The sequence below is a fragment of the Diabrotica virgifera genome, chromosome 7 (assembly GCF_917563875.1).
Source record: "Diabrotica virgifera virgifera chromosome 7, PGI_DIABVI_V3a".
In the NCBI taxonomy this organism is placed as follows: domain Eukaryota; kingdom Metazoa; phylum Arthropoda; class Insecta; order Coleoptera; family Chrysomelidae; genus Diabrotica; species Diabrotica virgifera.
In genome coordinates this window covers 35,194,633-35,212,529 of record NC_065449.1, presented here as the reverse complement: position 1 = coordinate 35,212,529, position 17,897 = coordinate 35,194,633, and the positions used below count along the sequence as shown (strand labels likewise).

At 35.6% G+C, this 17,897-nt stretch overlaps 1 protein-coding gene across 1 annotated transcript in view; it reads left to right on the top strand.

Moving 5' to 3' along the window:
• Positions 1-17,897, top strand: part of LOC114326454 (protein bicaudal C) — an 84,235-nt gene that overhangs the window by 25,382 nt on the left and 40,956 nt on the right. Inside the window, exon 7 of the mRNA XM_028274833.2 lies at positions 177-492. Within this exon, the coding sequence (XP_028130634.1) occupies positions 177-492 (316 nt within the window). The remainder of the gene's footprint in view (positions 1-176; positions 493-17,897) is intronic.

Here is a 17,897-nt window from a genome sequence, read left to right as displayed (position 1 = left end):
GATTTATTACAGACTATTAAATCTATAGTTTGTACAACCGAAATTTCAAGTTATATGCGCTTTATCATGCGTTTATAAAAATATGCAAAATATGATATTTTTGCATTTTTTATGCATAATATGCAAAATATGAAAGTTGCATATTTGCGTAAGTCTAATAATGATATTTATTACAGGAAACATTTACAAAGCACGCAGCTACATTCTGGGATTCGACGAACCCTGTACGACTGCCGACATTCCACCATCTTACCACTTACCGCAATCGTTAGCAACACCTCCAATAGCTCAAAGTGCAAATCCCAGCCTATCTCTTCCGCCCCAAAACACGAGCAACATGCATCCCATATCACCAGTTGTTAGTCCACTGCTGTCACCCTCTTGGCCACATCCAGCGACACCTACCGGTCAAAATGGTCCGCCATTTGTCGGTCTCATGAAACAACCTCAGTTTGTGTACAATATGTCTCATCAATCTATGGGAAGTAGCGGGTAAGTATTACTAAATAGTTATTATTAATCGCTATAAATTACTCATACAGCATGTTTAGTTTTAAATTAGATATAGGTACATAATATAAATGGCAACACTGCGCCCTTTCGAGTACGCAGTGCCCTCGTATAAAAATAGCTAGTGATATTTTTATAATCATAGTGTAAATGAATTAACATAGCCTATGCACACCCCCGAAGAAACTAGTGCGCACTGTGAATTAACTATGACACATAGGCAGTCACATAAGTAAGTATGACACATAGGATTTACCGCTCACAAGAGCGTATTACTGTGCAAACACGAATCATGTTGTTGACGAATCGATTTTTAACGAACAAGACCCTACACACTACTCGTGAAATGCCCGTGAATCACACATCGCGCATCACGAATCGCGAATACATGCATAGTCTGTAGCCACCTTAACTCCGTTGCTCGGTCCTCCGCCGTCATTGGTCACAGTCACAACATAGTGAAGTAAGCACTGTTGCTGATTTTAACGCTTTGTATAATATTGGATTGGATATTTTTAAATTTACCTTTGGTGACAATACCATAAGTCTATAAGAAATAAGAAGCAGAAGAAATTTCCTAGGAATCATCATCATCATCATTCTCTTTGCCTTATCCCTATGCGGGGTCGGCTTCCCTAATTGCATTTCTCCACACAATTCTATCTTGGATCATATCAATGTTAATCCCCTTTACCAACATGTCCTGCCTTATCGTCTCCCCCCATTTTTTCTTTGGTCTTCCTCTCCTACTCCTTCCAGGAATCTGCACTTCAGCTATTCTTCGTATTGGGTGATTAACGTCTCGACGTTGAACATGACCAAACCATCTTAACCTATGCTCTCTCATTTTGGCATTAATTGGTACCACACCTAGATTTCCCCTAATATACTCATTTCTAATTTTCTCCTTCTTTGTCACTCCACTCATCCATCTAAGCATTCTCAATTCCGCCACATACATTCGTTGTTCCTCTTTCTTTTTCAGTGCCCAACATTCAGTTCCGTACATCATAGCCGGTCTTATGACTGTTTTATAGAATTTTCCCTTCAGCTTCATTGGAATTTTTTTGTCACACAACACACCACTCGCTTCTTTCCACTTCATCCATCCAGCCCTAATTCTACTGCGTGCATCTCCATCTATTTCTACATTACTCTGTAATTCCTATCCTAGGTACCATCCAAAGATACTATTTTATTTGTAGTAACTCCATCTTTAAATGAACATTCCAAATACTCTGTTTTTGTCCTACTAAGTTTTAAACCTTTCTCCTCCAGAGCTTGTCTCCACTGTCTCTTTCACTATTTCCTATTAACACTACATCATCAGCATACATTAGGCACCATGTAAATATATCCTAGGAATCATAAGTAAACTAATAGTAACATTAAACTTGTAGGTGTGTGTTTGGTGTGGTTATTTAATAAAATATACACAACAGAAATCATCCCCCAAGATCTTAAGGTTGTAGTTGTATTCGTTGCGTTGACTGCCTGCTATCTCTTCTTCTTCCTCCTCTTTATAAACAAGTTTATAAAAGGAAGATACAACTAGTTTAGACATTCTGTTAACTGCCAATCTTCAACCATCTGATTCTTTGTGACTTGACGAACTTGGTTATGGTAGGTTCTTTGTGCAAAGGCATTAATTAGTTATTAGTTCTTCTCGTCAACCCGCTAGTCCAAGAGGCAGCGCTGAAAAATTTCTCTGAATTTACTAAAGCTAGTTATTTCACAGTTGATTACTGTGATTGTGTAGAGAAACATACTGCGGTCGGTCAAGCGAAACGTAGAACAGGTGGTACTGACAGGTTGTCAAAGTTGCTTACCTGTGGAGGTAATTAAATCCATTTACTCAGACTGAAAATCAGTACACACATTCTAAATTGAATATAAAAAAAAGTTATTATAGTCGGTCAGCTGTATGACGGGACAGAGCCGGTCGGTCGGCCCCAATGAATGTACAGGGTTATTCAATATATTTTGACACCCCTCTAAACTGCTTTATTTACAGAATTAGAAAAAAATGTGAAATACAAAATTTATTCAATTTTTTAAATGATAATATGGGTCGTGCGCTAGCTCATTTGAAAGGTTATTCAATTCCCTCAGTAATATAAACATTAACATGATTAAAAATGAATAACCATTTTCAATTTCGTTGCAAAACGAAAATACAGCCGAACCATATTCCAGTCCAATCAGAGAGTGCTGCAAGCACCTCTACCGGTTTCGAAACTTATTAGTCTCTCATCAGGAGGCACATATGCTGCTCTCCCTGATCCAACCAAAACAAACCCCAGCGTGCAGTCCCGAATTGCAACGAACGAAATGGCATAGATGCCCTAGCGGCAACTGCTAGCAAAAGACTAAGTTTTCACTCTAATGGCATATAACATATCCCACCAGAATGAAAACAATGGGAACCTTCTCTGGTTACACCTCCGAGGCTTCTACAATTTGCAAGCCATACGGATGCTGAGACTAAGGAAGATGAGGGAATTCTACAATTTACAATTCACGTCACATCTGCTCAGCGCGGTAAAGTTCCAACGAGACTGGTTCCCTTCATACTCCACACAGAGTAAATGTAAATCAAAAATGAATAACCATTTTCAATTTCGTTGCAAAACGAAAATACAGCCGAACCATATTCCAGTCCAATCAGAGAGTGCTGCAAGCACCTCTACCGGTTTCGAAACTTATTAGTCTCTCATCAGGAGGCACATATGCTGCTCTCCCTGATCCAACCAAAACAAACCCCAGCGTGCAGTCCCGAATTGCAACGAACGAAATGGCATAGATGCCCTAGCGGCAACTGCTAGCAAAAGACTAAGTTTTCACTCTAATGGCATATAACATATCCCACCAGAATGAAAACAATGGGAACCTTCTCTGGTTACACCTCCGAGGCTTCTACAATTTGCAAGCCATACGGATGCTGAGACTAAGGAAGATGAGGGAATTCTACAATTTACAATTCACGTCACATCTGCTCAGCGCGGTAAAGTTCCAACGAGACTGGTTCCCTTCATACTCCACACAGAGTAAATGTAAATCAAAAATGAATAACCATTTTCAATTTCGTTGCAAAACGAAAATACAGCCGAACCATATTCCAGTCCAATCAGAGAGTGCTGCAAGCACCTCTACCGGTTTCGAAACTTATTAGTCTCTCATCAGGAGGCACATATGCTGCTCTCCCTGATCCAACCAAAACAAACCCCAGCGTGCAGTCCCGAATTGCAACGAACGAAATGGCATAGATGCCCTAGCGGCAACTGCTAGCAAAAGACTAAGTTTTCACTCTAATGGCATATAACATATCCCACCAGAATGAAAACAATGGGAACCTTCTCTGGTTACACCTCCGAGGCTTCTACAATTTGCAAGCCATACGGATGCTGAGACTAAGGAAGCAAATTGTAGAAGCCTCGGAGGTGTAACCAGAGAAGGTTCCCATTGTTTTCATTCTGGTGGGATATGTTATATGCCATTAGAGTGAAAACTTAGTCTTTTGCTAGCAGTTGCCGCTAGGGCATCTATGCCATTTCGTTCGTTGCAATTCGGGACTGCACGCTGGGGTTTGTTTTGGTTGGATCAGGGAGAGCAGCATATGTGCCTCCTGATGAGAGACTAATAAGTTTCGAAACCGGTAGAGGTGCTTGCAGCACTCTCTGATTGGACTGGAATATGGTTCGGCTGTATTTTCGTTTTGCAACGAAATTGAAAATGGTTATTCATTTTTGATTTACATTTACTCTGTGTGGAGTATGAAGGGAACCAGTCTCGTTGGAACTTTACCGCGCTGAGCAGATGTGACGTGAATTGTAAATTGTAGAATTCCCTCATCTTCCTTAGTCTCAGCATCCGTATGGCTTGCAAATTGTAGAAGCCTCGGAGGTGTAACCAGAGAAGGTTCCCATTGTTTTCATTCTGGTGGGATATGTTATATGCCATTAGAGTGAAAACTTAGTCTTTTGCTAGCAGTTGCCGCTAGGGCATCTATGCCATTTCGTTCGTTGCAATTCGGGACTGCACGCTGGGGTTTGTTTTGGTTGGATCAGGGAGAGCAGCATATGTGCCTCCTGATGAGAGACTAATAAGTTTCGAAACCGGTAGAGGTGCTTGCAGCACTCTCTGATTGGACTGGAATATGGTTCGGCTGTATTTTCGTTTTGCAACGAAATTGAAAATGGTTATTCATTTTTGATTTACATTTACTCTGTGTGGAGTATGAAGGGAACCAGTCTCGTTGGAACTTTACCGCGCTGAGCAGATGTGACGTGAATTGTAAATTGTAGAATTCCCTCATCTTCCTTAGTCTCAGCATCCGTATGGCTTGCAAATTGTAGAAGCCTCGGAGGTGTAACCAGAGAAGGTTCCCATTGTTTTCATTCTGGTGGGATATGTTATATGCCATTAGAGTGAAAACTTAGTCTTTTGCTAGCAGTTGCCGCTAGGGCATCTATGCCATTTCGTTCGTTGCAATTCGGGACTGCACGCTGGGGTTTGTTTTGGTTGGATCAGGGAGAGCAGCATATGTGCCTCCTGATGAGAGACTAATAAGTTTCGAAACCGGTAGAGGTGCTTGCAGCACTCTCTGATTGGACTGGAATATGGTTCGGCTGTATTTTCGTTTTGCAACGAAATTGAAAATGGTTATTCATTTTTGATTTACATTTACTCTGTGTGGAGTATGAAGGGAACCAGTCTCGTTGGAACTTTACCGCGCTGAGCAGATGTGACGTGAATTGTAAATTGTAGAATTCCCTCATCTTCCTTAGTCTCAGCATCCGTATGGCTTGCAAATTGTAGAAGCCTCGGAGGTGTAACCAGAGAAGGTTCCCATTGTTTTCATTCTGGTGGGATATGTTATATGCCATTAGAGTGAAAACTTAGTCTTTTGCTAGCAGTTGCCGCTAGGGCATCTATGCCATTTCGTTCGTTGCAATTCGGGACTGCACGCTGGGGTTTGTTTTGGTTGGATCAGGGAGAGCAGCATATGTGCCTCCTGATGAGAGACTAATAAGTTTCGAAACCGGTAGAGGTGCTTGCAGCACTCTCTGATTGGACTGGAATATGGTTCGGCTGTATTTTCGTTTTGCAACGAAATTGAAAATGGTTATTCATTTTTGATTTACATTTACTCTGTGTGGAGTATGAAGGGAACCAGTCTCGTTGGAACTTTACCGCGCTGAGCAGATGTGACGTGAATTGTAAATTGTAGAATTCCCTCATCTTCCTTAGTCTCAGCATCCGTATGGCTTGCAAATTGTAGAAGCCTCGGAGGTGTAACCAGAGAAGGTTCCCATTGTTTTCATTCTGGTGGGATATGTTATATGCCATTAGAGTGAAAACTTAGTCTTCATTAACATGATTGTTTATACAGGGTGTCCAATTTTTTTTAAATTAATTGTTTGATTAATAATTCAAAATTTTGTTTGGACACTGTATAAATAATGATCTTAATATTTATACTACTGCATAGATAATTGAATAACCTTTCACATGAGCTAGCACACCACCCCTATTCTCATTTAAAAAATAGTCGATTACGTCATCACTCCCAGATGGATGACGTCACTAGTACGATATATATGTCAAAAAATCATAATTAAAAAATCGAATAACTTTTGTATTTTACATTTTTTTCTAAATCTGTAAATAAAGTAGTTCAGAGGGGGTCAAAATATAGTGAATAACCCTGTACATTCATTGGGGCCGACCGACCGGTTTTGTCCCGTCATACAGCTGACCGACTATAATAACTTTTATTTATATTCAATTTAGAATGTGTGTACTGATTTTCAGCCTTAGTAAATGGATTTAACTACCTCCGCAGGTAAGCAACTTTGACAAGCTGTCAGTACCACCTGTTCTACGTTTCGCTTGACCGACCGCAGTATGTTTCTCTACCCAATCACGGTAATTAATTGTGAAAAAACTAGCTTTAGTAAATTCAGAGAGATTTTTCGGCGCTGCCTCATGATATAATGAAACCGAAGATATGACACCACGCAGCTCCTGTCAAATGTCAAGTGACGTCAATACGTGACGATCACGACATTTGTTGTTTGTTTCTGATATTTATGTAACAGGTCAAACATTTTAAAAAACTGGTTGTCAGAAACGAGTTTAATTGCCTCTACAATACCTCCTTATAGGAAAATAATTCTAAATATGACCATCATTATATAGCTATTTCTCAATGAGAACAAAATGAGATCGATACTGAAATAATCTCTTAGATTGGTGAAGATGACCATAAAAGAATCGGTAGATATGGAAACAGGAAGATATAACCTAAGAAATTGTGATCAAACTAAAAAGCCTTCACACAAATTTCCACTGCAGAACAAGTTACAGATGTGATGACCAAACCTCTAACAAAATAAGATTCCACATCCTCTCAAAGACGGGACTGATGCAGATGCGAAAAACCTTTTTAATAACCGAAAGTATTGAAATTTAGTAGGTAAAGGTTTTTCTCATTGTGTTCAGTGAATTCATAATTATGTTAGTGTGATAATAATTTTAATGAAAACATCACTATTTTAAGTGCACATTTGCCTATTTTGTCTTTAGTAAATCCATAATTCACAAAAGTTTATATCCATTACTTTATCGCTACGTTTCGTAACAAGAAATTTAACATAAATAATCCGTAATTTTATTACCAGAATGCTTCTATTCTTCATGTTATCCATAGGTTATTTCAAATTGGCGCCGCTAACTAGTCACGTATTGACGTCATGCGCAGAACCGAACGAATTTGAAACACTTTGATGTCATATCTCCTAAATTTGTTGTATCATGGCGCTGCCTCTCCGTCTACGTCTTCTGTTTTCCGCTCTCCGAATACGCGTCTCAATATTTTCCTTTCCCATCTTTTCAGAGTATTCTCTTTCTTCTTATTTAATTTCCATGCCTCGCAGGCAATATGTTACTATGGGTCTAATCACGGGCGCCCACATAAAAATTTTTAGGAGGCGCGGCAGACGTGAAGATGTTGCACATTATATTTTGTACACTTTGGATAACCATTATATAGTTTAAAGCACCCGAAAAGTTAGGGGGCACCGCCCCCCCCCCCCACGTATGGGTGCCCGCGGGTCTAATTACTGTTTTATACAGGGTGTCCCGAAAAGAATGGTCATAAATTATACCACAGATTCTGGGGTCAAAAATAGATTGATTGAACCTCACTTACCTATATACAATAGTGCACACAAAAAAAGTTACAGCCCTTTGAAGTTACAAAATGAAAATCGATTTTTTTTCATATATCGAAAACTCTCAGAGATTTTTTATTGAAAATGGACATGTGGCATTTTTATGGCAGCAACATCTTAAAAAAAAATTAAAGTGAAATTTGTACACCCCATAAAAATTTTATGGGGTTTTGTTCCCTTAAATCCCCCCAAACTTTAGTGCACGTTCCAATTGAATTATTATTGTGGTACCATTAGTTAAACACAATGTTTCTAAAACTTTTTTGCGTCTTAGTACTTTTTCGATAAGTCAGTGTTTATCGAGATATTTTGAATATTTGTCGAATCCACCACATATTTGTATATGGTTAAGTACGGTTATAGAGACCTGTTAATAATCTGAAAATTTATTTATAATTTACATTTTTAGGTATATTTTGAAAAAGAAGCTACATCTCGATAAGAGGTGGTTTATAAAAGAAACACTAAGAGGCAAAATCTTAAAAACACTGTGTTTAACTAATGGTACCACAATAATAATTTAATTGGAATGTACACAAACATTTGGGGAGTTTAAAGGAATAAAACCCCCATAAAATTTTTACGTAAATATATTGAAAAAGAAGCCGCATCTCGATAAAAACTGGCTTATCGAAAAAATACTAGGAGGCAAAAAAAGTTTTAAAAACGTTGTGTTTAACTAATGGTATCACAATAATGAATTAATTGGAACGTACACAAAAGTTGGGGGGGGGGGGGGGGCTTAAGGGAACAAAATCCTCATACATTTTTTATGGGGTGGACAAATTTCACTATAATTTTGTTTTAAGATATTCCTGCCATAAGAATGATGCATGTCGATTTTCAATAAAAAATCTCAATCGATTTTCATTTTGTAACTTCAAAGGGCTGTAACTTTCTTTATGAGCACATTTGTACTGAGGTAAGTTAGGTTCAATCGAACTATTTTTGACCCCAGAATGTGTGGTATAATTTATGACCAATCTTTTCGGGACACCCTGTATATTTGAAATTTTGTACATAATTTTATGCTCTGCAGTATATTTAAGATCACTTTGGGAGCTCCCTGTATCATAAATTTCAATAAACCCGGAAATTTCTATATCTTAAGGGGGTATGCGCAAAATTTTGGCTCCAATGCTTTTTAAAACCATTCATTTTGTTTTGAACCTTGAGACAAATAATAAGTATTTTTGAAAAATTTAAACGCAGAATGAAAGATTACGTTTTTACCGAGGGCCGAAAGTCACTGTAACCTTCTATAATGTTTATTTTATTAAGTTATATATATATATATATATATATATATATATATATATAATCAAACAAGGAGAGGTTAACGCGAGTTAATAGATATCGGCATGGCTCGCAACAATGAAAATACAAAATATGCATAAGATGGAATGCAACCACAGACACGTGTTTCTGACTTATTAGTCGTCATCAGTATGGTATAGCCAAACAGGAGCAACGAAACCAATTTGTGGCTGTAATGTTAGAAGACCCTCAGGATTCGAGAGCAACAACTAACACATCCACGGAGGAAGCTACAGCTACCTGAGTACAGCAATGCCAAACGTTTAAAACGTTTTAAAATCAAACAAGGAGAGGTTAACGCGAGTTAATAGATATCGGCATGGCTCGCAACAATGAAAATACAAAATATGCATAAGATGGAATGCAACCACAGACACGTGTTTCTGACTTATTAGTCGTCATCAGTATGGTATAGCCAAACAGGAGCAACGAAACCAATTTGTGGCTGTAATGTTAGAAGACCCTCAGGATTCGAGAGCAACAACTAACACATCCACGGAGGAAGCTACAGCTACCTGAGTACAGCAATGCCAAACGTTTAAAACGTTTTAAAATCAAACAAGGAGAGATTAACGCGAGTTAATAGATATCGGCATGGCTCGCAACAATGAAAATACAAAATATGCATAAGATGGAATGCAACCACAGACACGTGTTTCTGACTTATTAGTCGTCATCAGTATGGTATAGCCAAACAGGAGCAACGAAACCAATTTGTGGCTGTAATGTTAGAAGACCCTCAGGATTCGAGAGCAACAACTAACACATCCACGGAGGAAGCTACAGCTACCTGAGTACAGCAATGCCAAACGTTTAAAACGTTTTAAAATCAAACAAGGAGAGGTTAACGCGAGTTAATAGATATCGGCATGGCTACAGCCACAAATTGGTTTCGTTGCTCCTGTTTGGCTATACCATACTGATGACGACTAATAAGTCAGAAACACGTGTCTGTGGTTGCATTCCATCTTATGCATATTTTGTATTTTCATTGTTGCGAGCCATGCCGATATCTATTAACTCGCGTTAACCTCTCCTTGTTTGATTTTAAAACGTTTTAAACGTTTGGCATTGCTGTACTCAGGTAGCTGTAGCTTCCTCCGTGGATGTGTTAGTTGTTGCTCTCGAATCCTGAGGGTCTTCTAACATTACAGCCACAAATTGGTTTCGTTGCTCCTGTTTGGCTATACCATACTGATGACGACTAATAAGTCAGAAACACGTGTCTGTGGTTGCATTCCATCTTATGCATATTTTGTATTTTCATTGTTGCGAGCCATGCCGATATCTATTAACTCGCGTTAACCTCTCCTTGTTTGATTTTAAAACGTTTTAAACGTTTGGCATTGCTGTACTCAGGTAGCTGTAGCTTCCTCCGTGGATGTGTTAGTTGTTGCTCTCGAATCCTGAGGGTCTTCTAACATTACAGCCACAAATTGGTTTCGTTGCTCCTGTTTGGCTATACCATACTGATGACGACTAATAAGTCAGAAACACGTGTCTGTGGTTGCATTCCATCTTATGCATATTTTGTATTTTCATTGTTGCGAGCCATGCCGATATCTATTAACTCGCGTTAACCTCTCCTTGTTTGATTTTAAAACGTTTTAAACGTTTGGCATTGCTGTACTCAGGTAGCTGTAGCTTCCTCCGTGGATGTGTTAGTTGTTGCTCTCGAATCCTGAGGGTCTTCTAACATTACAGCCACAAATTGGTTTCGTTGCTCCTGTTTGGCTATACCATACTGATGACGACTAATAAGTCAGAAACACGTGTCTGTGGTTGCATTCCATCTTATGCATATTTTGTATTTTCATTGTTGCGAGCCATGCCGATATCTATTAACTCGCGTTAACCTCTCCTTGTTTGATTTTAAAACGTTTTAAACGTTTGGCATTGCTGTACTCAGGTAGCTGTAGCTTCCTCCGTGGATGTGTTAGTTGTTGCTCTCGAATCCTGAGGGTCTTCTAACATTACAGCCACAAATTGGTTTCGTTGCTCCTGTTTGGCTATACCATACTGATGACGACTAATAAGTCAGAAACACGTGTCTGTGGTTGCATTCCATCTTATGCATATTTTGTATATATATATATATATATATATATATATATATATATATATACAGTATGTCCCTGTAAGTTGTATCCATATGGAAAACTTTTTTATTATTAGTTTTACGAAAAAAAGTTATTCTTCATAAAAAGCTCTGCATTGTCTAAAACCTAAGATTCAACCATCAGATATCAAATTTTATGAATATTATACGAGGTATGTCAAAAAGTTTGAATTTCACTCAAGAGTAAAGTAGATTTATTTTTCACAATATTGAAAATTTCTATAATGAAAAGTTGTTTGGAATTAAAAACTATATTTTAATATGCAATTACATCTTTCTAATTGAAGAAAAACTTTTTTTTGAAAAATTATGGACAACTCAGTTATGTCAATTCTGATAACTCTTTTATTATTAATTTTACTAAAAAAAGTGATTCATAATAAAAAGTTCTGCATGGTTTAAAATCTAAAATACAACCATCTTATGTCAAATTTTATTAATTTTATACGAGGTATGTCAAAAAATATGAATTTCGCTCAAGAGTAAAATACTTTTATTTTTGACAATATCGAAAATTGTTATAATGAAAAGTTATTTAGAATTAAAAACTGTGTTTCAGTATGTAATTACATCCTTCTAATTGAATTATTCTGAATTATAAAGGTACTTTACTTTTGATCTAAATTTATCTTTTTTGACATACCTCGTATAAAATTGATAACATTTGATATAATATGGTTGTATTTTAGGTTTTAGACCATGCAGAACTTTTTATTAAGAATCACTTTTTTTCGTAAATTTAATAATAAAAGAGTTATCAGAACTTAAATAACTGATAATAATGTTAGTTATCCATAATTTTTCAAAAAATTTTTTTTCAATTATAACTATGTAATTGCATATTAGAATATGGTTTTTAATTCCAAACAACTTTTTATAATAGCAATTTTCAATATTGTGAAAAATAAAGCCACTTTACTCTTGAGTGAAATTTAAACTTTTTGACATACATCGTATAATATTCATAAAATTTGATATCTGTTGGTTGAAACTTAGGTTTTGGACCATGCAGAGCTTTTTATGAAGAATAACTTTTTTTCGTAAAACTAATAATAAAAAAGTTTTCCATATGGATACAACTTACAGGGACATACTGTATATATATATATATATATATATATATATATATATAAATATATAAATAAATATATATAATCTTTAGACCTTCTACCCTCTCGGGTGTAGGTATTAACGTGTGCTCTGTTAACAGTGCATAAATCTCTTCCATTGTTTCCTGTCCTGTGCCATTGCCTTTGCTTCGTTCCATGATATTCCTTTTTGTCAAGAATCCTTGCCATCACTTCGTTCCATGTCTCTCTCAGTCTTCCTCTACTTCTTTTTCCCTGCACCCATTTTATTAAGTTACAGGGTGAAAAAGAAAAGAGAAAATTTAGTGTGATTTTTAATTTTAAATATTTTATTCAAAAGAAAATTTTTGTTTATTTTAAGACTTTCGGCCCTCGGTAATAATGTAATCTTTCATTCTGCGTTTAAATTTTTCAAAAATATTTATTAGTTTTCTTAGGATTCGAAAAAAATAAATGCATTTAAAAAGCATTGTTTTGCATAAACTGTTTTGTTTACTAACTGTGACAGATACCGGAATTATTTGTCCCCTTGTTTATAATAAATAAGTTATAAGTATACCTACCTATCTGTTTTTGTTGGCGATTAGATGATATCCAGATATTTTTTTGGTAGGTAAATGTTATTGTACTATCTAAAATAAAGGCAAACAAAAATAAAAAATACGTTTATTTGTTATTTTTGATACACATACAAAACAGATACTTCTCTCAGTTCTTGTCCTGCCCTATTATAAATTTCAAATTTTGTGGCGGATATTCTTGAGTTGGGTTGATTTCATGTAATCAAATGAACTATCTTTTAGTAAAGTCGTCCCAGGAACGCAACTCATCAATATTAGCAATATCATTTTAAAGTCTTCTACTTTAAAATGTATAATACATGTCTGAATTGCCGATATAAATGAGTCAGATTAAATAAATTATTAGAAGATTTTTTTACTAAGCAACAACATTTTTGTTTAATTTAGTATTATTTTGTATTTTGACAACGACACCCGACTTGGGCTTCGAAACATTAATAAATTCATTTTTTAGTAAAATTGTGGCTTATTTCCCATTGAAAATAGTTAATTATAAAAATGCCACAAGGAAATATCTTCAGAACAACATAAATCTCCACATTTCCAAGTCTTAATATAGTTTTGTATTATATTTCATGTAGTTCTACTTATGTACCTAAACTGTGAAATAATACATATAAAAAATAATAATGATAATATATACCTACCTACAATTTTTGAGACAATACTTGTTTAAAATTATCTTAATTAGCCCAGTAAATGAACGGTAAATGCGGCGATACCGTGTAATTTTCAGGGGCAACTCCGAATTGCATGCAAATTTGGATTTAGGTTCTACTTACCCTCCACTTCAAAGTTGAAATTGTGCCGTTGGTTGCTTTTACTTGGGGGGTGACAGTCACCCCTTCTCGGGGGTGAAAAAATATACGTTGAAGATAAGACCGGAAATGGATAAATTGACGGATTTTAAGCAACTTTTGTTCTATAGAGTTTTTTACGTAAGTCAATATTTTCGAGTTATTTGCCATTGAAAATGTTGATCTTTCGACAAAAAACTACGTTTTCAGACGGTTTTTCGCAAATAACTCAAAAAGTAAATAATTTATCGAAAAAATATCCTCAGCAAAAGTGTAGCTTATAAAAAACCGAAAAAAATGGTATACCAAGTAAGTCTCTCAATCAAGTAAAAACAAAGTTGTTGCTCATGAAAAATACGTTCTTATTCGTCTAATTCCAAATCGAATATTTCAAGGTGAAATCACCGAAAAATTAAGCACTTTTCGGGAAATACCCATTAAAACTTTTTTAAAGTGTTTATAAAAAGCTTTATCTTCATTGTTAACAAAAGTTTTTAGCATTAAAAATAAGCGAGTTACGCTCAAAATAAAGTTGGCCCTCTTTTTTTTTTGTAAAAAATCATGAAAATCTCCTCGTGTTTAGCTCCCAAATTAAATTAATCGCTACCGCTTTACAAACGATTTACTTACATATCTATTTTTTATATGATCTGTCAGTCTCGCCGGTTTAAAGTGTTTATTTTTTAAAGGGTTATAGTGGAAAAAGCTTAGGGTCACTAATCACGAGTGTATGCAAATTTTGAACAGCCATATCTTAACCAATTTTTGTCTTACGGAGAAACAGAATAAAACTAGCATATTTATAATAGCAAAACCTACATTTTTTTACTCTTTAAGATTTTTCTTATCACTAATACTTTTTAAGTTATTTTGAAAAAGGAAATTTTTCAAAAATTTTTAGAAAATTTTTTTTACTATAAAACCAATTTTTTTCAAAAATAAGCACTTCAAACCAATAAAACTTACAGATCATACAAACAATACACATAGAGTTAAAATAAATGGTAAAGCGGTAACGATTAATTTCATTTAGGGTGCTAAAAAAGGGAGGATTTCACGATTTTTTTTGCAAAAAAAAGGGGCAAACTTTTTTTCAGTGTAACTCGTTTATTTTTGATGCTGAAAACTTTTGTAAACAACAAATAATAAGCTTTTTTTAGTTACTTTAAAAATGTTAAAAAGGATTTCCCGAAAAGTGCTTCATTCTTCGGTGATTTCACGTTGAATTATTCGGTTTGGAATAAGACGAATAAGAACGTATTTTTCATGAGCTACAACTTTGCTTCTACTCAATTTGTAGACTTGACTGGTACACCATTATTTTCGTTTTTTTATAAGCTACACTTTTGCTGAAAATATTTTTTCGATAAAATATTTACTTTTTGAGTTATTTGAGAAAAACGGTCTGAAAACGTAGTTTTTTGTCCAAAAATTAACATTTTATATCGCGAATAACTCAAAAAGTATTGACTTCCGTAAAAAACATTATAGAACAAAAAGTGCTTAAAATTAGTCAATTTATCCATTTCCGGCCTTATTTTAAACACGCGTTTTTCACCCCCCGAGAAGGGGTAAATGTCACCCACCAAGTAAAAGCAACCAACGGCACAAATTCAACTTTGAAGTGGAGGGTAATTAGAACCTAAATCCAAATTTTCATGCAATTCGGAGTTGCCCCTGAAAATTACACTCCAAAACGGTCCTTTGTTGGGCTAAATATAAAAATAAATGGCCTAATCTTACCCCAAACACTAATTTTTACTCCTAATTGCCGACATTGTTATGATCTGCCAAAACTACTAGGTTAATTAAAAAAGATAACTATAATATTCAACTGCAACAATAAAAAGATTATAAAATCTGATTATATGTACGTGATAGTGACAAGGTTATTTAAACACAATCTTTAAAATCATATGTAAACATTAAATAGGTTATGATTAATGCAAATGCCAAAACCAAAAATGCTTTTTATAATGATAGGGGACCCAAGGAGGGGATTTTTCGAGTCTCGAGCGCGTCAAAAAATCACATGGGGAGAAACCTTGTACCCTGTAAATGTACCCCTACCATATATGGACTCGTAATACAGGGGCGTGCGTTGGGGTAGTCCGTAAAAAACTCTATCCTTAGAAAAACTCGAAAACGTAAGATTAAGACAAGGTAAGTTAAGTACCTGAAAAACAGTGTACATTTAAAAAATCTGACGATTTGAGTAAGGAAATGGACGAGTCACAAAGTTTCACAAAAAAGCGAATATTTCGCAAAATGAACATCAGACCGAAAAACTGAAAAATACTTCAAAAATGAATAACCACTTTCAATTTCGTTGCAAAACGAAAATACAGCCGAACCACATTCTAGTCCAATCAGAGAGTGCAGCAAGCACCTCTACCGGTTTCGAGACTTATTAGTCTCCCATCAGGAGGCACATATGCTGCTCTTCCTGATCCAACCAAAACAAACCCCAGCGTGCAGTCCTGGATTGCAACGAACGAAATGGCATAGATGCCCTAGCGGCAACTGCTACAACAAGACTAAGTTTTCACTCTACTAGCATATAAAACAACATAATGCTATTCTACACACCACCAGAATGAAAACAATGGGAACCTTCTCTGGTTACACCTCCGAGGCATCTACAATATGCAAGCCATACGGATGCTGAGACTAAGGAAGATGAGGGAATTCTACAATTTACAATTCACGTCCCATCTGCTCAGCACGGTAAAGTTCCAACGAGAAATAGTTCCCTTCGTACTCCAATCAGAGTAAATGTAAATCAAAAATGAATAACTACTTTCAATTTCGTTGCAAAACGAAAATAGAGCCGAACCATATTCCAGTCCAATCAGAGAGTGCAGCAAGCACCTCTACCGGTTTCGAAACTTATTAGTCTCTCATCAGGAGGCACATATGCTGCTCTCCCTGATCCAACCAAAACAAACCAGAGAACTATCCAGAGAAGGTTCCCATTGTTTTCATTCTGGTGGGGTGTAGAATAGCATTATGTTGTTTTATATGCTATTAGAGTGAAAACTTAATCTTGAAAAATACTTGTTCAATTTTTTTTAAAACATATCGAATGATATCAAACACGACCCACAAGTTGGAAGTGGGGGACTTTAACATTTTAAATGGCACCCTGCGATATTTTGCTAAATGATTATCAAATTCAAAAACTGAAAAATGCGCATTTAATATTTTTCAAAAATCTATCGAATGACACCAGACACGACACCCCACGAAGGTGGGGTGGGGGGTTACCTTAAAATCTTAAACTAAATAGGAACCTTATTTTTTATTGCATATTTGGATTTGGATTCCTTACCTAAAGATAAGTAACTTTTATTCGAGACATTTTTTCAAATTCTGGATTGATGGCGCAATAGTCGGAAAAAATAATTTTTTAAAAAATAGAAAATTAAATTAAAAAATGGAAAATCTAAACTAAAATGGAAAAGTTAACTTAACTTTCTTTGGGTTTCACAACCCAATTGGTCCCCATTACGCTTTAGTAACTGTAAAGGGTACCCCCCGTTAAGATAGGCAAAATGCCCTCACTCTCAGTATTCAATCTTTTTAATTTTTTTACGTTCTGTGCAATTAAAAAATAAGATAACGTGGATTTTTAGCTCGCCACCCCCGTTACGCCTCCCCCCACAGCCTAAAACGTAGATTTTTAGATTTAATTTTTTTTTAGTTGGGTTGCAATTGATTTAAAAATTTTAAAAAATTTACACGTGTAACTGAGACTTTTATAAAACATGTCCATTTTTTATGGACCCTTAGGTCGAGTGTACATAACCTCAAATTTTTTTTTAACTTTTTTAAAACCTATAACTTTTTTTTTTGGAGGGGGCTGCAGGTCCAATTTTTTTTGAGTTTTGTGTATTTTATCAAAAGCTATCTCTCTGATTTTTTCAGATTTTTCCGTCAGGTGCGCCATCTTGAAAAATCCGGAAAACTGTTTTTTTAGGGGGTTTTTAGGGATTTTCTCCATTTTATAAACTGCAACATAGATCAACTCAAGGTTTTGTTAATAGATTATGTATAATTTGAAATAAATGAGTATTTTAGGATTATCAAAAACCATGTTGTTTAAGTTATGTAAGGGTTTTTGCGGGCTTAATGATATTTTTTGAGGTCGATACAGCCTGAATATATTTTTTATTTTTTAAAAAATTTTTCTATATGATTTGTTCTATATGATTTTAAAAAATTAGGACTCACCGCAATTTTATTCCACT